The following is a 25,450-nucleotide window of genomic DNA, read 5'->3' as shown; positions in this document are numbered from 1 at the left end:
CCTCTGAAACTCACCCCGGGCGTCAGGTCAGAGAGGCAGCCAATCCAGCGATAACTTATCGGTTCTGGGAACGGCTCAATCGCAGAGGGAGATAACAGCGCTCGAGAAACTAATAAGGAAACCGCGTGCTCACGGGAGCAAAGTCTGAAAGAGCTGCCCAGAGCTCATCTCACAGGACGAAACTCCTCTCGAGCGAGGAAGCGTACGAACACCGCAGGTGTGTCCTGGGGTGACACCACAGGTGCAGAACAAGTCACCCAAGAACGTACATCATAGAAAGCCTCTCTCTCAGACCCGCAGTAATGAAACACAGCAGTCGAAATTAAAAATGGGTTTTATTTTTATTCCATCACTCTTGTTTCCCTGGCCTGAGAAAACCATTCCATTCGTCATAAAAACAAACAAACATCATTTGTTCAAAACCACTTTCAAGTCGTTATCCCAGGCAGAAACTGAGGAAGACGTACAAAACCCTGCAGGTTCGGACCGGACGTGCAGGAGGTTCTGTTTAATTCGAGACGCAGACGAGCCCGGACTCCGTAAACGAGCTCCAGTTCGTGCTGTGTTCATCACAGCTGCTGCTGGTCTCTCACCCCTGACAGGCAGAAGGCAGCTTTGTTCGTCTGGACTGATTAAGACTCAATTAACAGCAGATCTGAGGAGAGGAGTAATCTGGACTAATTAAAACTCAATTAACAGCAGATCTGAGGAGAGGAGTAATCTGGACTAATTAAGACTCAATTAACAGCAGATCTGAGGAGAGGAGTAATCTGGACTAATTAAGACTCAATTAACAGCAGATCTGAGGAGAGGAGTAATCTGGACTAATTAAGACTCAATTAACAGCAGATCTGAGGAGAGGAGTAATCTGGACTAATTAAAACTCAATTAACAGCAGATCTGAGGAGAGGAGTAATCTGGACTAATTAAGACTCAATTAACAGCAGATCTGAGGAGAGGAGTAATCTGGACTAATTAAGACTCAATTAACAGCAGATCTGAGGAGAGGAGTAATCTGGACTAATTAAGACTCAATTGACAGCAGATCTGAGGAGATGAGTAATCTGGACTAATTAAAACTCAATTAACTGCAGATCTGAGGAGAGGAGTAATCTGGACTAATTAAGACTCAATTAACAGCAGATCTGAGGAGAGGAGTATTCTGGACTAATTAAGACTCAATTGACAGCAGATCTGAGGAGAGGAGTAATCTGGACTAATTAAGACTCAATTGACAGCAGATCTGAGGAGAGGAGTAATCTGGACTAATTAAGACTCAATTGACAGCAGATCTGAGGAGAGGAGTAATCTGTTTCCTCGCTGCAGCGCCGCCGGTGTTGAGGGCTCAGTGCTCCCCGGGCTCAGGGTTCGAGGGCTTCCCCCAGAACCTCCTGTAGATCGCCGTGGCGACAGCGGTCGCCATGCCACCCACCCCCAAGCCGGCCGTGGCGCCGATGCCGGTTCCCGCGGCGACGACCCCGGCCTCCGCGGCCATGGCGGCCCCAGCGACCACGCCCCCGGCCACGCCCCCGGCCACGCCCAGCAGGGGCACGGTCACCAGCCCGCCCACCGTCAGCCCGAACTTGATCCGGTGGATCTGCAGGAACTCGGCGCGCGCGGCGCCCACAGACTCCCGCAGCGCCCCCATATCCTGGGGGAGGACCCCGCGCTGCGCCCCCTCCAGCACCTCGGCCTCCTTCTGCCTCACCCTCTCCTCCATCTTCGCCAGGGAAACCATCACGGTCGTGCCCTGGGGACAGGGGGCGCAAGGTCACCCCGGGGCGCCCCAAAGACCAGCAGGTACGAGACCCAGGACACCCCAGAAACAAGACCCAGGAGACCCCAGAAACAAGCAGGAGTCAAACACAGGACACCCCAGAAACAAGCAGGAGTGAGACACAGGACGCCCCAGAAACCAACAGGAGTGACCCAGGACACCCCAGAAACAAGACCCAGGACACCCCAGAAACAAGCAGGAGTGAAACACAGGACACCCAAGAAACAAGCAGGAGTGAGACACAGGACGCCCCAGAAACAAGACCCAGGACACCCCAGAAACAAGCAGGAGTGAAACACAGGACACCCCAGGAACAAGACCAAGGACACCCCAGAAACAACAAGAGTGACACAGGACACCCCAGAAACAAGCAGGAGTGAAACACAGGACACCCTAGAAACCAACAGGAGTGACCCAGGACACCCCAGAAACAAGCAGGAGTGAGACACAGGACACCCCAGAAACAAGCAGGAGTGAAACACAGGACACCCCAGAAACAAGACCCAGGACACCCCAGAAACAAGCAGGAGTGAAAGACAGGACACCCCAGAAACAAGACCCAGGACACCCCAGAAACAAGCAGGATTGAAACACAGGACACCCCAGAAACAAGACCCAGGACACCCCAGAAACAAGCAGGAGTGAGACATAGGACACCCCAGGAACAAGGCCAAGGACACCCCAAAAACAACAGGATTGACACAGGACACCCCAGAAACAAGTAGGAACGAGACCCAGGACACCCCAGAAACCAGCCGGAGTGAGACACAGGACACTCCAGAACACACACTCAAACATTCTCACACCTGCTCCTGCAGAAAGTTGGTGAACTCCTGCTCTGCTTTCTGGAGTTTGAGGGCAGCGATGAGCTGGGCAAGAGAGAGAGAGGTTACAGACATGATACTGCTACAGTACTGACACTGATACTGTAACTGTACTGTACTGGTATCCACACTGATACTGATACTGTACTGACACTGATACTGTAACTATACTGTACTGATATCCACACTGATACTGCTACTGTACTGACACTGATACTGTAACTATACTGTACTGATATCTACACTGATACTGCTACTGTACTGACACTGATACTGTAACTATACTGTACTGGTATCCACACTGATACTGCTACAGTACTGACACTGATACTGTAACTATACTGTACTGGTATCCACACTGATACTGCTACTGTACTGACACTGATACTGTAACTGTACTGTACTGGTATCCACACTGATACTGCTACTGTACTGACACTGATACTGTAACTATACTGTACTGATATCTACACTGATACTGATTCTGTACTGACACTGATACTGTAACTGTACTGTACTGGTATCTACACTGATACTGCTACAGTACTGACACTGATACTGTAACTGTACTGTACTGATATCTACACTGATACTGCTACTGTACTGACACTGATACTGTAACTGTACTGTACTGGTATCTACACTGATACTGCTACTGTACTGACACTGATACTGTAACTATACTGTACTGGTATCCACACTGATACTGCTACTGTACTGACACTGATACTGTAACTGTACTGTACTGGTATCTACACTGATACTGCTACAGTACTGACACTGATACTGTAACTGTACTGTACTGGTATCCACACTGATACTGCTACTGTACTGACACTGATACTGTAACTGTACTGTACTGGTATCCACACTGATACTGCTACTGTACTGACACTGATACTGTAACTATACTGTACTGATATCCACACTGATACTGATTCTGTACTGACACTAATACTGTAACTGTACTGTACTGGTATCCACACTGATACTGCTACTGTACTGACACTGATACTGTAACTATACTGTACTGGTATCCACACTGATACTGCTACAGTACTGACACTGATACTGTAACTATACTGTACTGGTATCCACACTGATACTGCTACAGTACTGAAACTGATACTGTAACTGTACTGATATCCACACTGATACTGCTACAGTACTGACACTGATACTGTAACTGTACTGATATCCACACTGATACTGCTACAGTACTGACACTGATACTGTAACTGTACTGTACTGATATCCACACTGATACTGCTACAGTACTGACACTGACACTGTAACTGTACTGTACTGATATCCACACTGATACTGCTACAGTACTGACACTGATACTGTAACTATACTGTACTGGTATCCACACTGATACTGATTCTGTACTGACATTGATACTGTAACTATACTGTACTGATATCCACACTGATACTGCTACTGTACTGACACTGATACTGTAACTGTACTGTACTGGTATCCACACTGATACTGCTACTGTACTGACACTGATACTGTAACTGTACTGTACTGGTATCTACACTGATACTGCTACTGTACTGACACTGATACTGTAACTATACTGTACTGGTATCCACACTGATACTGCTACAGTACTGACACTGATACTGTAACTATACTGTACTGATATCTACACTGATACTGCTACTGTACTGACACTGATACTGTAACTGTACTGTACTGGTATCCACACTGATACTGCTACTGTACTGACACTGATACTGTAACTATACTGTACTGGTATCCACACTGATACTGCTACAGTACTGACACTGATACTGTAACTGTACTGTACTGGTATCTACACTGATACTGCTACAGTACTGACACTGATACTGTAACTGTACTGTACTGGTATCTACACTGCTACTGCTACTGTACTGACACTGATACTGTAACTGTACTGTACTGGTATCTACACTGATACTGATACTGTACTGACACTGATACTGTAACTATACTGTACTGGTATCTACACTGATACTGATACTGTACTGACACTGATACTGTAACTGTACTGTACTGGTATCTACACTGATACTGCTACTGTACTGACACTGATACTGTAACTGTACTGTACTGATATCTACACTGATACTGCTACTGTACTGACACTGATACTGTAACTATACTGTACTGGTATCCACACTGATACTGCTACAGTACTGACACTGATACTGTAACTATACTGTACTGGTATCCACACTGATACTGCTACTGTACTGACACTGATACTGTAACTGTACTGTACTGGTATCTACACTGATACTGCTACAGTACTGACACTGATACTGTAACTGTACTGTACTGGTATCTACACTGATACTGATTCTGTACTGACATTGATACTGTAACTATACTGTACTGATATCCACACTGATACTGCTACAGTACTGACACTGATACTGTAACTGTACTGTACTGGTATCCACACTGATACTGATTCTGTACTGACACCGATACTGTAACTATACTGTACTGGTATCCACACTGATACTGCTACTGTACTGACACTGATACTGTAACTATACTGTACTGATATCCACACTGATACTGCTACTGTACTGACACTGATACTGTAACTATACTGTACTGGTATCCACACTGATACTGCTACTGTACTGACACTGATACTGTAACTGTACTGATATCTACACTGATACTGATACTGTACTGACACTGATACTGTAACTATACTGTACTGGTATCTACACTGATACTGCTACTGTACTGACACTAATACTGTAACTGTACTGTACTGGTATCTACACTGATACTGCTACAGTACTGACACTGAAACTGTAACTGTACTGATATCCACACTGATACTGCTACAGTACTGACACTGATACTGTAACTATACTGTACTGGTATCCACACTGATACTGATTCTGTACTGACACTGATACTGTAACTATACTGTACTGGTATCCACACTGATTCTGTACTGACACTGAAACTGTAACTGTACTGTACTGGTATCCACACTGATACTGCTACTGTACTGACACTGATACTGTAACTATACTGTACTGATATCCACACTGATACTGCTACAGTACTGACACTGATACTGTAACTGTACTGTACTGGTATCTACACTGATACTGCTACTGTACTGACACTGATACTGTAACTATACTGTGCTGGTATCTACACTGATACTGTACTGACACTGTAACTATACTGTACTGGTATCTACACTGATACTGCTACTGTACCGACACTGATACTGTAACTATACTGTATTGGTATCTACACTGATTCTGTACTGACACTGATACTGTAACTATACTGTACTGATATCCACCCTGATACTGCTACAGTACTGACACTGATACTGTTACTATACTGTACTGGTATCCACACTGATACTGCTACAGTACTGACACTGATACTGTAACTATACTGTGCTGGTATCTACACTGATACTGTACTGACACTGATACTGTAACTGTACTGTACTGGTATCCACACTGATACTGCTACTGTACTGACACTGATACTGTAACTGTACTGATATCTACACTGATACTGATACTGTACTGACACTGATACTGTAACTATACTGTACTGGTATCTACACTGATACTGCTACTGTACTGACACTAATACTGTAACTGTACTGTACTGGTATCTACACTGATACTGCTACAGTACTGACACTGAAACTGTAACTGTACTGATATCCACACTGATACTGCTACAGTACTGACACTGATACTGTAACTATACTGTACTGGTATCCACACTGATTCTGTACTGACACTGATACTGTAACTGTACTGTACTGGTATCCACACTGATACTGCTACTGTACTGACACTGATACTGTAACTATACTGTACTGATATCCACACTGATACTGCTACAGTACTGACACTGATACTGTAACTGTACTGTACTGGTATCTACACTGATACTGCTACAGTACTGACACTGATACTGTAACTGTACTGTACTGATATCCACACTGATACTGCTACAGTACTGACACTGATACTGTAACTATACTGTACTGGTATCTACACTGATACTGCTACAGTACTGACACTGATACTGTAACTGTACTGTACTGGTATCTACACTGATACTGCTACAGTACTGACACTGATACTGTAACTATACTGTACTGGTATCCACACTGATAGTGATTCCGTACTGACACTGATACTGTAACTATACTGTGCTGGTATCTACACTGATACTGTACTGACACTGTAACTATACTGTACTGGTATCTACACTGATACTGCTACTGTACCGACACTGATACCGTAACTATACTGTACTGATATCCACACTGATACTGCTACAGTACTGACACTGATACTGTAACTATACTGTACTGGTATCTACACTGATTCTGTACTGACACTGATACCGTAACTATACTGTACTGATATCCACCCTGATACTGCTACAGTACTGACACTGATACCGTAACTATACTGTACTGATATCCACACTGATACTGCTACAGTACTGACACTGATACTGTAACTATACTGTATTGGTATCTACACTGATTCTGTACTGACACTGATACTGTAACTATACTGTACTGATATCCACCCTGATACTGCTACAGTACTGACACTGATACTGTTACTATACTGTACTGGTATCCACACTGATACTGCTACAGTACTGACACTGATACTGTAACTATACTGTGCTGGTATCTACACTGATACTGTACTGACACTGTAACTATACTGTACTGATATCCACACTGATACTGCTACAGTACTGACACTGATACTGTAACTGTACTGTACTGGTATCCACACTGATACTGCTACTGTACTGACACTGATACTGTAACTGTACTGATATCTACACTGATACTGCTACTGTACTGACACTGATACTGTAACTATACTGCACTGGTATCTACACTGATACTGCTACTGTACTGACACTAATACTGTAACTGTACTGTACTGGTATCCACACTGATACTGCTACTGTACTGACACTGATACTGTAACTGTACTGTACTGGTATCCACACTGATACTGCTACAGTACTGACACTGATACTGTAACTGTACTGATATCTACACTGATACTGATTCTGTACTGACACTGATACTGTAACTGTACTGTACTGGTATCTTCACTGATACTGCTACAGTACTGACACTGATACTGTAACTGTACTGTACTGGTATCTACACTGATACTGCTACAGTACTGACACTGATACTGTAACTGTACTGTAATCCACACTGCTACTGCTACTGTACTGACACTGATACTGTAACTGTACTGTACTGGTATCTACACTGATACTGCTACTGTACTGACACTGATACTGTAACTATACTGTACTGGTATCCACACTGATACTGCTACTGTACTGACACTAATACTGTAACTGTACTGTACTGGTATCCACACTGATACTGCTACTGTACTGACACTGATACTGTAACTGTACTGTACTGGTATCTACACTGATACTGCTACTGTACTGACACTGATACTGTAACTATACTGTACTGATATCCACACTGATACTGCTACAGTACTGACACTGATACTGTAACTTTACTGTACTGGTATCCACACTGATACTGCTACTGTACTGACACTGATACTGTAACTATACTGTACTGGTATCCACACTGATACTGCTACTGTACTGACACTGATACTGTAACTGTACTGTACTGGTATCTACACTGATACTGTACTGACACTGATACTGTAACTGTACTGATATCTACACTGATACTGCTACAGTACTGACACTGATACTGTAACTGTACTGTACTGATATCCACACTGATACTGCTACAGTACTGACACTGACACTGTAACTGTACTGTACTGGTATCTTCACTGATACTGCTACAGTACTGACACTGTAACTGTACTGTACTGATATCTACACTGATACTGCTACAGTACTGACACTGATACTGTAACTGTACTGTACTGGTATCCACACTGATAGTGATTCCGTACTGACACTGATACTGTAACTATACTGTGCTGGTATCTACACTGATACTGTACTGACACTGTAACTATACTGTACTGGTATCTACACTGATACTGCTACTGTACCGACACTGATATCGTAACTATACTGTACTGATATCCACACTGATACTGCTACAGTACTGACACTGATACTGTAACTATACTGTATTGGTATCTACACTGATACTGCTACAGTACTGACACTGACACTGTAACTAAACTGTACTGATATCCACACTGATACTGCTACTGTACTGTACTAGTATCTACACTGATACTGTAACTATACTGTAACACTGATAACTTTGTTTGTCCCACACGGACAGGCTGAGGGAACTGAGTCTCTTCAGTCTGGAGGGAGTGTCCCACACGGACAGGCTGGAGGAACTGAGTCTCTTCAGTCTGGAGGGAGAGTCGCACACGGACAGGCTGAGGGAACTGAGTCTCTTCAGTCTGGAGGGAGTGTCCCACACTGACAGACTGGAGGAACTGAGTCTCTTCAGTCTGGAGGGAGTGTCCCACACTGACAGGCTGAGGGAACTGAGTCTCTTCAGTCTGGAGGGAGTGTCCCACACTGACAGACTGGAGGAACTGAGTCTCTTCAGTCTGAAGGGAGTGTCCCACACTGACAGACTGGAGGAACTGAGTCTCTTCAGTCTGGAGGGAGTGTCCCACACTGACAGACTGGAGGAACTGAGTCTCTTCAGTCTGAAGGGAGTGTCCCACACTGACAGGCTGAGGGAGCTGAGTCTCTTCAGTCTGGAGGGAGTGTCCCACACTGATAGGCTGGAGGAGCTGAGTCTCTTCAGTCTGGTGGGAGGGTCCCGCACTGACAGACAGTTGAGTAGTTTTTCCTGTGCTTCAGGGAGACTCACCTCTGCAGGGGAGGAAATGCTGTATTTGCCTTGAAGAATGACACGAGCTGCTTCCTGCCAAGACAAGAATGAGCTCAGTTCCGGCTCACGGGTCTCGGTGGGTGAGGGGTGACAAGTCAGTGTGTGGATCTGCTGGTCCAGTCTTACCTTGAACTTCCCTGCCAGTGTCGCTCCAGTCTCGGTGGGCTGCCTTCTCTCCAGGACCTGGGCGGTGTGGTTGATATAGTCCTTCAGGTGGACCTGAAACTCCTCATCCATGTCTTAGAAAAACACAGCGAGAAGCCAGAGACGTCAAGAGAGCTAAACTTCCTAAACCTCTGTCGTCTTGGACAGAGGCTGCAAGGGGACCTGGTATTCACAGACACTCTACTGTGCACAGAGAGGGGTGGGAGGGGGGAACAAGCCGATACCCTGGCTTCTCTCCAGACACAGCTGGGTGAGCTCCTCCAGTCAGGACAGGAGGCTCTACTGTACACAGAGAGGGGTGGGAGGGGGGAACAAGCTGATACCCTGGCTTCTCTCCAGACACAGCTGGGTGAGCTCCTCCAGTCAGGACAGGAGGCTCTACTGTACACAGAGAGGGGCGGGAGGGGGGAACAAGCTGATACCCTGGCTTCTCTCCAGACACAGCTGGGTGAGCTCCTCCAGTCAGGACAGGAGACTCTGCTGTACACAGAGAGGGGTGGGAGAGGGGAACAAGCACAAACGATGAAACTCACCTCTTTTGGTAGTGCTGTGTTTGTGCCGTTGAAAGTAGCGTTTGTGCTGCTTTCGTTTCTGAGATATAGCGCCCTGTTTTTCTCAGCCCCCTCACTGCAGTGCCGTTCCTCTGTGTGCCCGGCTGGGTACCACAATCTTCTGTGCGCCCGTGTGAGCAGGCAGATTACGTTTCGCCCAGTATCAGACCCTGATGAAACGAGGTGTGGGTGTAGCACTGGAAAGCGCCCAGCAGCAAGAAGTGTGTGTTCCTCCCAAGAGGCCTCATCCAGCCCAGCGTCCTGGTTTAAAACCTGACGGGGCGAAAGCTGAAGATACATGCGGGCTGTGTGACTTCTGGAAGCGTATCTGTTCGGTGGTTTTACTGTTTGAACTCTTGTTTTTTGGGCGGGACACACCCTTGTGAGTGTGAGATTCGAGGGGTTTGAGCCTCTCATCAGTCGGTGAGTAAAAACACGTCTTTTCATGCCCCAGATCGGATCCGACGAGCAGGCCAGTGCCCTGCCACAGGGGGGGCTACGTGGGAGTTATTTTCCAGCGTGAAAGCTGGTAGTTTTTCACTAGCGAGCAATCTGTTGACACCACCACCCTCTGTTGGCGATCCGTGTCCTACGCTGTGAAATACGAGTAATCACAATCAAGGATGAGCTCTTTCGTTGGACTAATGTTGAGCTAGAGATTGTTTTGACTCAGACATTTCTATCCTTTACAGTTATTCCTTGATTTTATTTCAGGATCAGAAATAGTTTTTATTCACCAGTCGGTATCAGGTACAGGGATTTGATTTTGTTACATTTGGAAGCTGCTCGACACAAAACCCACACAGGTGCAAAAGGAGAAGAGTGAAGAGTGTCAGCCGAAAAAAACCCAGACAGGACTGTTGGAGAAAAACGAGCTGTCGTTTGAACGGAAATTAGCCGACTCTCTAGACAGTGATGAGAATATCACCATGTTCAATTCCAGAGAGAGAGAGACACACTAACACACACACAAACAGGGTCTCCTTCTTCTCCTGCAGCCTCTGGACAGAGAGAGAGAGAGTAATACACACACACACACACACGTCCTGCAGGCTGTGCAGGAGAAGACTGGCCCTCTGTCTCTCTGCCTTCACTTCCTGCTGCAGAGTACAGAGCTGCACAGAGACACACACACACACACGTCCTGCAGGCTGTGCTGGAGAAGACTGGCCCTCTGTCACTATGCCTTCACTTCCTGCTGCAGAGTACAGAGCTGCACAGAGACACACACACACACACACACACACACACACACACACGTCCTGCAGGCTGTGCTGGAGAAGACTGGCCCTCTGTCTCTCTGCCTTCACTTCCTGCTGCAGAGTACAGAGCTGCACAGAGACACACACACACACACACACACACACACACACACACACACACACGTCCTGCAGGCTGTGCTGGAGAAGACTGGCCCTCTGTCTCTCTGCCTTCACTTCCTGCTGCAGAGTACAGAGCTGCACAGAGACACACACACAGTCACACACACACACACACACACACACACACACACAGGGTCTCCTTCTCCTCCTGCAGCCTCTGGACAGAGAGAGAGAGAGAGGAGCTGGTGCTGGGGAGACTCACAGAGGGGCAGACAGCACAACAGCTAAGAGACGAGGTTAACAAACACAGGAACGAATGTAAAACTTCCAACAAACAGCTCAGGGCACAGATGGAGGAGCTGCTGCTGGACAACAGTAAGCTGCAGTCGAGAGAGGATCTGCAGCTTGTACAGAGGACAAGCAAGACCCCCAAAGAACAGCTGAGGAAACTCACTACTTCCCACTGCAGCCCGGACTGCAACAGAACAGCCCTGAGACCAAGAACACACAACACACAACACCCACCACCAACCCGCAAAGACACACCCACCTCCACACAACCTGACACCCCTACAACCCCCACCACCAACTCCCACTTACCCAGTACCCCCACCGTAGCAAACACCATACCCACTGCACCCCCCGGCACCCCAAATCCCCTCACAACTCTACTGCCCAAAAGCACACCCACCTTGCCGAACACTCAGGGTGACCCACACACACACCCGGCCCCACCCAACTCCCCCACCTCACACACTGCACCCCCCCAAGCAGCCCCCCGCCCGGCAGCACAGCGCCCCTCCAGCAGACTGGACACCAGAGGCAGACGCATGGAAGTAGCCCTTCTCATCGACTCCAACGGGAGGTACATCGATGAGCACAGGCTCTTCCCGGGATTACAAACAGCAAAGCTCTGGTGTCCGACGACAGAGAAAGCCCTGCAGCTGCTGTCCAGGTCGGTACTGGGAGCCCCTCAGCACATCATCATCCACACCGGCACCAACGACCTGAGGACCCAGAGGGAGCAGGTGGCCCAGTCCATCAGGAGAGTGGCAGAGAGGGCCATCCAGGAGTTCCCTCGCACCCGAATTGTCATCTCCATCCTGCTGCCGAGACAGGACGAGCAGCACCACACCATCCAGAAAATCAATGCCGAGATCTCACGGTGCTGCGCCCTGCTCCCAAACGTCTACCTGGCCCATCATTCCACCCTTGGACCACAGCATCTACACGACCATAAACACCTCAAAAAAAAGACCATTGGACTCTTCACAAAAACTCTGAAAGACACCACACTGGGCAGACACCCAAACAGCACCCCAGAGAGAAACAGGAGGACTACCAGAGGAACGCCCCAGCACCCACACCCCCAACCCAGACCAGCTCAGCCCACAAAGAACAGAACCAGCACCACCCTACAGCCCTTCAACCCAGACCAACGACCGAACAGGACCAGAACCAGCGCCCCACCCCATGCCCCTCACCCAGACCAGCAGCTGAACCGGACCAGAACCACACAGGTTTTCCTGTGTGCTGTCTACATCCCGCCCTCAGAATCCCCCTACTACAGTGAGGGAATTCTCCCCAGTCTCCACACGGAGATCAGTCACTTCCAGGGCCATCTGTACAGAAAACGAGGTCTTCCTGTGTGCTGTCTACATCCCGCCCTCAGAATCCCCCTACTACAGTGAGGGAATTCTCCCCAGTCTCCACACGGAGATCAGTCACTTCCAGGGCCATCTGTACAGAAAACGAGGTCTTCCTGTGTGCTGTCTACATCACGCCCTCAGAATCCCCCTACTACAGTGAGGGAATTCTCCCCAGTCTCCACACGGAGATCAGTCACTTCCAGGGCCATCTGTACAGAAAACGAGGTCTTCCTGTGTGCTGTCTACATCCCACCCTCAGAATCCCCCTACTACAGTGAGGGAATTCTCCCCAGTCTCCACACGGAGATCAGTCACTTCCAGGGCCAGGGAAACGTGCTGCTCTGTGGTGACCTCAATGCACGAACAGGCACACTGGCAGACTACACCAGCACACAGGGAAACACTCACATATTCGGACAATCCCCTCTGTACCACACACCAGTCACCTCACACAGGTGCAGCCATGACACCACGGTCAACAGCACCGGGCACGAGCTGCTGCAGCTCTGTCAAGGGCTGGGCCTGTACATCGTCAACGGCAGGACTAGAGGGGACTCTCTAGGCAGGTTCACCTACAGCTCAGCTCTGGGCAGCAGTGTGGTGGACTATGCCATCACCGACCTGGACCCCTCCTGCATCAGTGCCTTCACTGTCAGGCCACAAACTCCCCTCTCCGACCACAGCCAGATCACACTCTACATGAAGAGAGCACACCAGCACAGAGACACACTGACACAGCCCAGCCAGCTGTATGACCTCAACCAGGCATACAGATGGGACACAGACAGCCTAGACAGATACCAAACTGCACTGGGCCATGACGAAATTCAGACACTGATGGACACATTCCTAAACACTCCGTATCAAACCAACAAATTAGGCATCAACTTGGCCACACAAAAACTAAATCACCTATTCCACAAACTAGCATCAAAATCTAAGCTAAAAACAACTAAATCAAAAAACTACCAAAAAGTAAAAGCAAAAGAAAAGTGGTTTGATACGGCGTGCAAAAACATCAGAAATGCACTACGAAAAGTCTCAAATGAAAAACACAGACAACCACACAACACAGATCTGCGACTCAGGTACTGTGACATGGTAAAACTTTACAAACACACGCTGAAAAAGAAAAGAAACACATACATAGACAAACAACTTGCAGAAATTGAGGAGTCACTAAATCAGAATTGTTTCTGGGAGAAGTTGAACAACTTAAACAAATCAAAACCAGAAGAATTGGCCATCCAAAATGGAACAATCTGGCAAACATACTTTGAAAATCTCCCAAATACAAATCAATCAGACCAAAACACCACTTATGAAAAACTCTAAATTTTGGAATTGGCTATCAAAGACAACCAAAACCCCTTAGACTCCCCAATCACTGAGCAGGAGCTACTGGACAAACTCCAGGCCCTCAGACCACGCAAAGCCTGTGGCCATGATGGAGTCATAAATGAGATGCTGAGACACAGCAGCCCAAAGTTGCAACAAGCCCTGCTCAAACTCCTCAATCTCATCATGACAGCCGGATGTTTCCCCGAGGCCTGGAACCAAGGACTGATCACGCCCATCTATAAGAGTGGAGATAAACTCGATCCCAACAACTACCGGGGCATCTGTGTGAACAGTAACCTGGGGAAGGTATTCTGCAGTATCCTGAACACACGAATACTGGCCTTCCTTACTGAACACAATGTCCTGAGTAAAAGTCAGATTGGCTTCTTGCCAGATCACCGCACATCTGATCACATTTACACCCTCCACACCCTGATAGACAAACACGTCCACCAAAAACACTTTTGCCTGCTTTGTCGATTTCAAAAAAGTATTTGACTCGATTTGGCACGAGAGATTGTTTTACAAACTACTGCAAAGTGACATAGGGGGCAAAGTGTACGACATCATTGAATCAATGTATTCAGAGAGCAAATGTGCAGTGAAAATTGGAAACAAAAGGACTAAATTCTTCACCCAAGGCCACGGGGTGAGACAGGGCTGCAGCCTGAGCCCAACACTGTTCAATATCTATTTCAACGAATTAGCAGGAATGTTGGAGCAGTCTGCAGCTCCTGGTCTCACACTGCACGACACAGAAATCAAGTTCCTGCTCTACGCAGATGACCTGGTCCTGCTGTCGCCCACAGAACAGGGGCTTTCAAAATTAAATTAGCATGCAAACCTGTGAACTAGAAAGATAACTAAGATATCCATCCATTTATAATGGTTGCAAAGTGGTTAGCATTGCTATCTTGCAGCACTGGGGTCCTAGGTTCAATTCCTGCCATCCTGTGTGTGTGGGGTTTACATGTTCTCTCTGGGTTACATGGTTTTTCTCCATATTTGTGATATGACTCCCTCTCGCACTCCAAAACATACTGGTAAGTTAATTGGTTTATGGGAAAACTGGCCCTGGTGTGTGTGTGTTTGTGTCTGTCTGTCCTGTGATGGACTGGCGCTATGTCCAGGGTGTATTCTGCCTTGTGTCCGTTGCTTACTGGGATAGGCTCCAAATCCTCTGTACTGGATAAAGAGATTAGAAATGGATGGAAGTAAAGGCACTGTGTGGATGGAACTATACACAGTGTTAGAAACCCACTATGAAATGGCAGCATCTCACTGAGAATAAAATATTTTATAGTGCTGGCTTAAGGAAACAGCCTTTCCACCTCTCTTGCACATCAGTATCCATACCTATTTATTTAAACAAATTGCCTCTAATTATAAACATCTTAATATGCTGGCTCTGTGGATCCGCATCAGCTATGTTTGCCCATTCCTTCAATTCATGTGCATCCAACACACAGTTCAATGCTAGCAACTACACAAAATCTAAAATACAATCCTTATTTCAGTATCTATGTAAACATACAGTCTGTTATCTTCATCATCTTCATCAAAAGTATGCCTAACCCCATTAGGAAGTGTTCTTGTTATCAGTGTATTCCTCAGCTATCCCAAAATTATCTTCTTCTTACCAACATCTCTAGTCTTTTATCCTGCAATAACTCAGCCAACACTTAAATCTCCAAAAGCTGCTTGTGTTCATTTCTTGAAATCACAAATATCATGTGTAAATACTGGCCATGTAATACTCTGCATTGTGGAATAATAGTTTATTTTAAAGGGAACTAGAGAAACTAAGAACTAGAGAAATCAAGAAAGGCTTTATTTTTCTAGAATTAATAAATGCACATCCTGTTCACTGGGGAAATTAAATCCACACTGAGCAATCTTCAATATGTTCAGAATATGACAGCGAGAATCCTATCAGGGATGCATTACACCTGTTTTCAAGTCCTTGCACTGGTTACCTATCAGGTTTCGAGTCAACTTCAAAATCCTCATCCTCATTCAGTACCTACAGTATATGGCTTATTATCTGTCTACTCCCCACCTTTGTCCATCTGACTCTGGTCTTCTAGCTGTCCTCAAGAACATCTACATTCTGTGGGTGACAGGGTCTTCTCTAGCTGCACTCCAGAGCTCTCAATTTGTATTCCCAGTGATATCAGTCACGTACCCTGAGTGCATTTAAATCTAACCTCAGAACCTTTCTTTTCAGAAGACTTAGTGTCTGTATCTGCTTCATTTTCTAATTTTGGTAGCACCTCTAACTGCTTGTCTTTCTTATATGTATTTACTTTGTAATCTGTGGTCCTTTTAACGGTTTTTACATCTACTGTATTGCTTTGAGATGCCACTTTTAAAGGTGATATATAAAATAAAGTTTTTTATTATTGTAATAGAGAAACATGATCAGTTTTCCCTGGTTCAGATAAAAAGATCTAAAGTATACTAGTTTGTCACTCTTCTCATTCCCTTTGCTAAATGACTTTTCATACTAATCTGATCAATCTAACTGCCTGTTTTCTGTGCTTTCTCTATCCTGCTAGATTTGCAATTATTCTGAACATTTTCTTCTTGAAATAACTCATTTCTAAATACCTTTTTTCACTGTTAGCATCTTGCAGCAACTCTGTGACAAAATATACACTTAGCTCAACCTGACAGTTCATTCTGCTACCAACATTGAATAAAAAAAATCTTAAGATTTCTATATTTATGTCTTTATTTAGTGGTTTCATTAGTGACAAAGGCTAAACTTTCTTGGAAAAATGTCTTTTATGTGTTGCTGAAAAAACTGACTTGCTTTAACAAAGTATGTTTACAAATCCTTTCACCTGGCAATCTACCTGAATGCCCAACTATCTGAGAAGCCCTCCATGAAACCATAGTTGCTATTAATTCATTTAGGGCTTATTGACAGAATTGCTGTTTTTTATGCATGCTAATTTTCTGATTCCTCACTCTGTTTCATGTTTATAGATAAGACTTTATTGATCGCGAAGGGAAATTGATGTACATGTTCATGTTCATGTACACGATGAACATGTTTGCATGTTCTTTTGTAACATACACCTTTTTGTGATTTTTTGGTATATCTAAGCAAGTGTTCCTGCATCCCTCTTCTGCACTTTATTCATGGTTTTTTTCTGTTTGCTTATTTCAAAGCAACACCTGCTCCATTTCTAAAACTTTTTGCTCATGTGCATTTTTGTATTTTTTTACACCTCTAGCACTTTAACGTCCTGAATTTTCATTTGCCTTAATTTGTAGAATGAATTCGAGTTTTAGCCTTAAAAAGCTTCAGTTTTCACTATCTTTTGTTTCTTGTCCTACACCGGTTATTATTGATCACCTCATTATTGTACTTGACATGACTTCATTCACCCTTTCCTGAACGTCTGTGACAGGCAGAGAGATTGCTGTTTCTGGTGCGATCTTGTGCAGGTGACATTTCACTGTTTTAAACGAACAAGAAATGAGATTGCTCATAAATCACTTCTTCTCTATAAACACAGCGTGATGGCCCTCCGAAAATCCTCTTTTTCTTGTTCGTTTTGGAGACCTTGATCGAAACTGACCTTAAGATGTCAGAACGGATTTATTTTCTCTGTATTTCCTACATTGCTTTGTCGAGATTTTAACTTTATATTTAGGCTCAGATTTCAACTATAAATCGTACAGTAATTGAGAGCAGTAAATACTGATGTTTTGCTCCCTCTGACCACAAAAATATGTATGTTTTGTAGCTGGGATGAACTTTATTTCGTACGCGTGGCTACTGCGATTACAGATGTTAAAGATAGCGGAAAATCAGGCACCCACAGAGGGGGGGGGCGTCTTCCCGCCTCCATAAGTAAAATTCCAGATAGGAGTGGCTTAAGCGACATACACAGTCGTGTAACTGACAGTTTGAGGTAGCCTATCGTGTAAATGTCGCTTTGTTGCTGATAGATAAACTTTCGAAACTCTTTTCCGAGTGTCGCCGACCATGAAACGGTGAGTTCCTTCATTGTATGAAACTTTATTACGAGCTAGTGAATAATTATATATGAACAATGAACATTTGCTTTATTTAAATGAGACCAAGGCCGAGATCGTGGGGTTGAACTCTTTACCCTTTCCCCCCCGACTCTGTTGTATTCTTCGTCCGTGGATTGAAAACAGTCTGGGTCATTTCTGGGTACCCGGACCGGCGGTGCTGTAACCCGGAAGTGAATCAGCAACTTTTGGGAGTTGAAACCGGAAGTAGTGCCGAGCTGAGCCGCTTCCTTCTTGTCCTTTATTATTATTATTATTATTATTATTATTATTATTATTTGACGCAAGGTAGAGTAGCTCAGCTCACCCCGTCAGTCGACACACCCCGCGGGGAGTTATTTATCGGTTAAGGGCTTTGTGTCTTAATCACGTTTCTCTGCTGCTTGAAGAAGGGAGGGTGAGACACTCTCTTAAGGACTGCTCAGAGACCTACTGTAGGAGGAATAGAAAATCACTGCTTCGCCTGTCCTTGAAGTGTTGCATCAGCTTCAAAAAGATCTAAAACAGGGGCTCCATCTTTAACCGTGTCCGAATCGCAGTAGCCACGCGTACGAAATGAAGTTCATGCCGGCTACAATACATATATGTTTTTGTGGTCAGAGGGAGCAAAACATCAGTATGTACTGCAGTATGTACTGTACGATTTATAGTTGAAATCTGAGCCTAAATATATAGTTAAAATTTCGACAGATAAAGCAATGTCGGAAATGCGCGCACAGAAACACAGAGAACATACTGTAAATCCGTTCTGACATCTAAGGTCAGTTTCGATCAAGGTCTCCAAAACGAACAAGAAAAAGAGGATTTTCGGAGGGCCATCACACTGTGTTTATAGAGAAGAAGTGATTTATGAGCAATCTCATTTCTTGTTCGTTTAAAACAGTGAAATGTCAGCTGCACAAGATCGCACCAGAAACAGCAATCTCTCTGCCTGTCATAGACGTTCAGGAAAGGCTGAATGAAGTCATGTCAAGAACAGTAATGCGGTGATCAATAATAACCGGTGTAGGACAAGAAACAAAAGATAGTGAAAACTTAAGATTTTTAAGGCTAAAAGTCAAATTCATTCTACAAATGAAGGCCAATGAAAATTCAGGACGTTAAAGGTGTAAAAAATAGAAAACGGCACATGAGCAAAACGTTTTAGAAACGGAGCAGGTGTGACTTTGAAATAAGCCATGCCTATATCTAGTGCAGAAGAGGGATGCAGGAACACCTGCTCAGATACAGGAAAAACCACAGAAAGGCGTGTGGTACAGAAGAACATGCAGACGTGTTCATCGCGTACATGGTCATGGACAGCAATCTCCCTTCGCCCTCAATAACTTTGAAAACCGCAGGAAAGTGACGCGTTACTAATGCTTGCCATTGTCTGATTTCCCGTGCAGATCCCTCGGACTCGCCGCCTGGAGCCTCTCGGTCTGGTTGGCCACAGGTGAGTATGGGGAGGGAGGGCTTTGCCCTGAACAGAACACAGCACTCACCGCTGAGCTGGTGGTGGTGTCTTTGCCGAGTGGAATATAACTCACCTGTTCATTGATCTCTCTTACTCTTAACTGGGCAGCAGCCCTGTCACCCTGCAGCTCCCAGCTGGTCCTCCCACTGGAGCCCAGCAGGGGTGAGCCTGGCCAGTACCTGGAGGGGAGACTCCTGGGAAAACACTGAGGCTGCTGCAGGGGGCAGGGGGCGCTCTCACCCTGCGCTCTGTGTGGGTCCTGATGCCCCAGTATAGTGACGGGGACACTGGACTGTAAACAGGCGCCGTCCTGCAGATGAGACGTCAAACCCAGGTCCTGACTCTCTGTGGTCACTAACAATCCCAGGGTGTCTCTGGAGAAGAGTAGGGGTGTCACCCCAGGGGAGACAGCTGGGACCCATCTGTGCCACACTCGAACCTGGACGTTGAAAGTTTCTTTTGAATCACCCCTGTTGCACGCAGACGAGCCGGTGGTTTGTAGCTTTCTGCTTCCCTTGCTGAGGAGAGGGTCACAGTGGGCTTCTCCTCTGGTCCGCAGTGTCCTCGGAGAACGTCGAGGTCCGGGTGCCGGTCGGTTCGGACGCCCCTCTGCGCTGCGCCCCAGGGCGCCACGTCTCCGGTGACGCCACGGAGTTCGTCTGGGAGACGAAGGAACGGAGCGTCGGCCACTTCAGGAGGGGACAAGTGCAGCTCGGCCCGGGTTTCGAAAACCGGGTGACGTTTCGGCCGGACAGTGTCGAGACCAGCGATTTCTCGATAACCATCCAGCGGATCGGGGAGTCTGACGAAGGGGTGTATTCCTGCTACTGGAGACAGGGGGACGGCGAGCCGCAGTTTGCGTGCAGCGTCTTCGTGCAGGTGATAGGTACGCCCCCCCTCATTCTGGTCTGGAAGCGAACTCTCCTCTCCGGGACCGGTTTGGTAAATCGGTGAGGCCCGAAGCTCTTTTCTTCAGCAGTGCTCTGAAATTGTGTCTTCCAGCTCCGGAGGGGGAGGTGGACATCTCAGCGCGTGACCCAGTCTTCCCTGCTCGAGGGCCAGGTAACGGATTTCTTCGAAGTTTATGTAGGTGCAGTTGGTCAATTCCTGACCCGGGGTGCTGTCTGTGTGGAGTCTGCATGTTCTCCACGTACTCATGGGAGTTTCCTCCGGGTTTCCTCCCCCAGTCCAGAGAGATGCTGGGGGGGGTTAATTGGCTTCTGGGAAAATTGGCCCTGATGTGAGTGTGTGAGTGTGTAAATAGCTCAAACTGATTGATCTCTACTTTGACGCAGTTTAAATAAATAAATTACTTACTTCGGCGTCAACCTGAACTAAGTCTAAGTTCTTGAATGTGTATTATAACACTACTGTTTTGTGTCGTTCGCTTTCAGAGGCAGAGAGCTCAACTCCAAGCAATCCAACCACCCCCCCTGCGGAAACAGGTACTGTCGATAGAAGAGTATCCCACAATTCACCGGCCCTCAATCCGGACCCCGGATCACCCACCTCCGGGTCTTTGTCCCAGCCCTGAGCTGGGTCTGATCCGCGTTCAGCTCCTGGACGTGACGGAGCTCGTCCGTCCACTGGGACTGATCCACTCGCACAGAATCGCCAGTGTCAGAGCAGAGAAAAAACATTAAATATTCAAACCAAGCAGGTGGTTCGTTCGCTCTCCGGGGTTGGAGTGAAAACCAGGAGAGGTGGCAGGACCAGTGTGTCAGTTGATAACATCTTGAGCACCTCCGTGGTCTTTCTCTGAGGGAATCACTACATCAGAACAAGACCTGTAAACAGCAGAGGGCTTCTTATTTATCTTCCAGAAAGCAAACCCTAATTCTGTCCTTTTCTCCCTAGGTGTGAGAAACAGGGAAAACCGCCTGATCATTCTTCCAGCTGCTGCTACAGCAGTAGCTACGCTGGTGCTCGGTCTTCTGTTCGTGGTGAGGAAGAAGAAGATGATCACAAAGCTGAAGGAACTGAAACAGCAGAGAGGACTTACAGCCGTGACAGTTGTATCAGATGAAATTTCTGTGCCATTAAAAAGAATCTACTCTCGGCAACGGACACCTCCCTAAGTCTGGGCCTGCAGAGCTCTCCAGTGGACACCTCACTGCCACCAAAGACCCCCTCCTGTTGTGACTGTGTGCTGAGACTCTGTCCCCTGTCCAGCTCCAGACTCTCAGCTGTCCACAGGACACTACTGCTCCTCTAGACTGGTCACTCTGTGTGGTGGACAGCTCCCTGCTGTCCCCTGTCCAGCTCCAGACTCTCAGATGTCCAGCTCCTCTAGACTGGTCACTCTGTGTGACGGTCAGCTCTCTGCTGTCCCCTGTCCAGCTCCAGACTCTCAGCTGTCCAGCTCCTCTAGACTGGTCACTCTGTGTGGTGGACAGCTCCCTGCTGTCCCCTGTCCAGCTCCAGACTCTCAGCTGTCCAGCTCCTCTAGACTGGTCACTCTGTGTGACGGTCAGCTCCCTGCTGTCCCCTGTCCAGCTCCAGACTCTCAGCTGTCCAGCTCCTCTAGACTGGTCACTCTGTGTGACGGTCAGCTCTCTGCTGTCCCCTGTCCAGCTCCAGACTCTCAGCTGTCCAGCTCCTCTAGACTGGTCACTCTGTGTGACGGTCAGCTCCCTGCTGTCCCCTGTCCAGCTCCAGACTCTCAGCTTATTATTTTTTTATTCTAATAAAGCTATTATTTAATTAAAACATTCCTGTCTCGTGATATTTTCATACGATTACGACATATCCCCGTCTGATTGTTAAAAAGAGGGCTGAATTTCTGTGTTGCCCTCACACTTGAAAATGTATTTCTGTTGATTACCTTATTGTATCTTATTCCTTTCCCCTGCTGTGCGAGGAAGGGGTGTGGTTTGTCAATAGCTGTAAAGAAAAACTTAATAACATCAACAATGTGAGACTGACCAGGCTGGACCACTGATCTCTGGACTGGAGGGGTACAGTGTGCCCCAGACTGGACTGGAGGGGTACAGTGTGACAGACTGGACCAGTGATCTCTGGACTGGAGGGGTACAGTGTGACCAGACTGGACTGGAGGGGTACAGTGTGACAGACTGGACCAGTGATCTCTGGACTGGAGGGGTACAGTGTGACCCAGACTGGACTGGAGGGGTACAGTGTGACAGACTGGACCAGTGATCTCTGGACTGGAGGGGTACAGTGTGACCCAGACTAGACTGGAGGGGTACAGTGTGACAGACTGGACTGGAGGGGTACAGTGTGACCCAGACTGGACTGTAGGGGTACAGTGTGACCCAGACTGGACCAGTGATCTCTGGACTGGAGGGGTACAGTGTGACCCAGACTAGACTGGAGGGGTACAGTGTGACAGACTGGACCAGTGATCTCTGGACTGGAGGGGTACAGTGTGCCCCAGACTGGACTGGAGGGGTACAGTGTGACCCAGACTGGACTGGAGGGGTACAGTGTGCCCCAGACTGGACCACTGATCTCTGGACTGGAGGGGTACAGTGTGACCCAGACTGGACTGGAGGGGTACAGTGTGACCCAGACTGGACCAGTGATCTGTGGACTGGAGGGGTACAGTGTGACCCAGACTGGACCAGTGATCTGTGGACTGGAGGGGGTACAGTGTGACAGACTGGACCAGTGATCTCTGGACTGGAGGGGTACAGTGTGACCCAGACTGGACTGGAGGGGTACAGTGTGACAGACTGGACCAGCGATCTCTGGACTGGAGGGGTACAGTGTGACCCAGACTGGACTGGAGGGGGTACAGTGTGACAGACTGGACCAGTGATCTCTGGACTGGAGGGGTACAGTGTGACCCAGACTGGACCAGCGATCTCTGGACTGGAGGGGTACAGTGTGACCCAGACTGGACTGGAGGGGTACAGTGTGACCCAGACTGGACTGGAGGGGTACAGTGTGACCAGACTGGACTGTAGGGGTACAGTGTGACAGACTGGACCAGTGATCTCTGGACTGGAGGGGTACAGTGTGACCCAGACTGGACCAGCGATCTCCGGACTGGAGGGGTACAGTGTGACCCAGACTGGACTGGAGGGGTACAGTGTGACCCAGACTGGACCAGTGATCTCTGGACTGGAGGAGTACAGTGTGACCCAGACTGGACCAGTGATCTCTGGACTGGAGGGATACAGTGTATAGACCCCTGTGGTACTCCACTAACTACATCACTGATATAATTAAGAGCAGTGGTCCCAGTACAGACCCCTGTGGTACTCCACTAATGACATCAATGATATAATTAAGAGCAGTGGTCCCAGTACAGACCCCTGTGGTACTCCACTAACTACATCACTGATATAATTAAGAGCAGTGGTCCAGTACAGACCCCTGTGGTACTCCACTAACTACATCACTGATATAATTAAGAAGAGCATTTCCAGGAGAAATGGTCAGTTTTCTGCACTCTTTCATGGCTCTGTGAGAGAAGACACTTTATTGAGCAATCTTTACCTGTTTTATCTTGATTACAGGAGAGGACACCTGAATTTGTACAGCGATTCATTCCTTATATTAAGCAGAATCACATGACGTCAGTCCTCTGTATCTCTCTGTCTTCCACAGCCAAACTCCAGTATAGTCACAGGCTCCTCCTCCGGGAACCCCGCCCACGACAGGAACACAGCAGACCTGAGTGGAGAGAAGACTCTGATTGACAGAAAGGCTACCCAATCACTGGACACCCTACACTCACAGAAGGCCAATCACAGCAACTCAGGGGTGGATACAGAGACCGGACTGGACCAGTGATCTCTGGACTGGAGGGGTACAGTGTGACCAGACTGGACTGGAGGGGTACAGTGTGACCCAGACTGGACCAGTGATCTCTGGACTGGAGGGGTACAGTGTGACCAGACTGGACTGGAGGGGTACAGTGTGACCCAGACTGGACCAGTGATCTCTGGACTGGAGGGGTACAGTGTGACCCAGACTGGACTGTAGGGGTACAGTGTGACCCAGACTGGACCAGTGATCTCTGGACTGGAGGGGTACAGTGTGACCAGACTGGACTGGAGGGGTACAGTGTGACCCAGACTGGACCAGTGATCTCTGGACTGGAGGGGTACAGTGTGACCCAGACTGGACTGTAGGGGTACAGTGTGACCCAGACTGGACCAGTGATCTCTGGACTGGAGGGGTACAGTGTGACCCAGACTGGACCAGTGATCTCTGGACTGGAGGGGTACAGTGTGACCCAGACTGGACTGGAGGGGTACAGTGTGACCCAGACTGGACCAGTGATCTCTGGACTGGAGGGGTACAGTGTGACCCAGGCTGGACTGGAGGGGTACAGTGTGACACAGACTGGACTGGAGGGGTACAGTGTGACCAGACTGGACTGTAGGGGTACAGTGTGACAGACTGGACCAGTGATCTCTGGACTGGAGGGG

At 47.4% G+C, this 25,450-nt stretch overlaps 3 protein-coding genes across 5 annotated transcripts in view; 1 reads left to right on the top strand and 2 right to left on the bottom strand.

Moving 5' to 3' along the window:
• Nucleotides 1-316: 316 nt before the first annotated feature.
• LOC148671986 (uncharacterized) lies at nt 317-9,791 on the bottom strand. Its single transcript, XM_088631795.1, has 4 exons — nt 9,641-9,791; nt 9,494-9,547; nt 2,584-2,646; nt 317-1,750 (listed from the first exon to the last, which is right to left on the bottom strand). Exons 1-4 carry the CDS (start codon nt 9,749-9,751, stop codon nt 1,346-1,348), a joined length of 633 nt encoding a protein of 210 aa, XP_088487921.1. The 5' UTR covers nt 9,752-9,791; the 3' UTR covers nt 317-1,345.
• An 8,662-nt stretch (nt 9,792-18,453) lies between these two features.
• On the top strand, nt 18,454-22,757 carry LOC148671985 (junctional adhesion molecule-like). The gene is made up of 6 exons (XM_088631793.1): nt 18,454-18,550; nt 19,981-20,027; nt 20,608-20,934; nt 21,051-21,110; nt 21,443-21,493; nt 21,906-22,757. Exons 1-6 carry the CDS (start codon nt 18,543-18,545, stop codon nt 22,124-22,126), a joined length of 714 nt encoding a protein of 237 aa, XP_088487919.1. The 5' UTR covers nt 18,454-18,542; the 3' UTR covers nt 22,127-22,757.
• A 1,719-nt stretch (nt 22,758-24,476) lies between these two features.
• Nucleotides 24,477-25,450, bottom strand: part of LOC148671984 (uncharacterized) — a 15,451-nt gene continuing 14,477 nt past the window's right edge. For all 3 annotated transcript variants that reach the window (XM_088632820.1, XM_088632818.1, XM_088632819.1), the window contains one exon: nt 24,477-24,689. In XM_088632820.1, coding sequence (XP_088488946.1) covers nt 24,640-24,689 — 50 coding nt within the window. In that variant the 3' untranslated portion in view covers nt 24,477-24,639. The remainder of the gene's footprint in view (nt 24,690-25,450) is intronic.

This window comes from Lepisosteus platostomus, chromosome 5 (genome assembly GCF_059453375.1).
Source record: "Lepisosteus platostomus isolate fLepPlt1 chromosome 5, fLepPlt1.hap1, whole genome shotgun sequence".
In the NCBI taxonomy this organism is placed as follows: Eukaryota; Metazoa; Chordata; class Actinopteri; order Semionotiformes; family Lepisosteidae; genus Lepisosteus; species Lepisosteus platostomus.
The sequence above is the reverse complement of the archived record's forward strand: the minus strand, read 5'-3'. Positions and strand labels throughout refer to the sequence as shown.

Bases quoted from the DNA above. Each gene is read 5' to 3' on its own strand.
- LOC148671986 (XM_088631795.1), bottom strand. From the start codon at position 9,751: ATGGATGAGGAGTTTCAGGTCCACCTGAAGGACTATATCAACCACACC. The intron at 2,647-9,493 runs GTGAGTCTCCCT...TCTCTTGCCCAG, and splicing joins GCATTTCCTCCCCTGCAGAG to CTCATCGCTGCCCTCAAACT. The intron at 1,751-2,583 runs GTGTGAGAATGT...CCCTGTCCCCAG, and splicing joins CCAACTTTCTGCAGGAGCAG to GGCACGACCGTGATGGTTTC.
- LOC148671985 (XM_088631793.1), top strand. The intron at 20,935-21,050 runs GTACGCCCCCCC...TGTGTCTTCCAG, and splicing joins CGTCTTCGTGCAGGTGATAG to CTCCGGAGGGGGAGGTGGAC. The intron at 21,111-21,442 runs GTAACGGATTTC...GTTCGCTTTCAG, and splicing joins CTTCCCTGCTCGAGGGCCAG to AGGCAGAGAGCTCAACTCCA.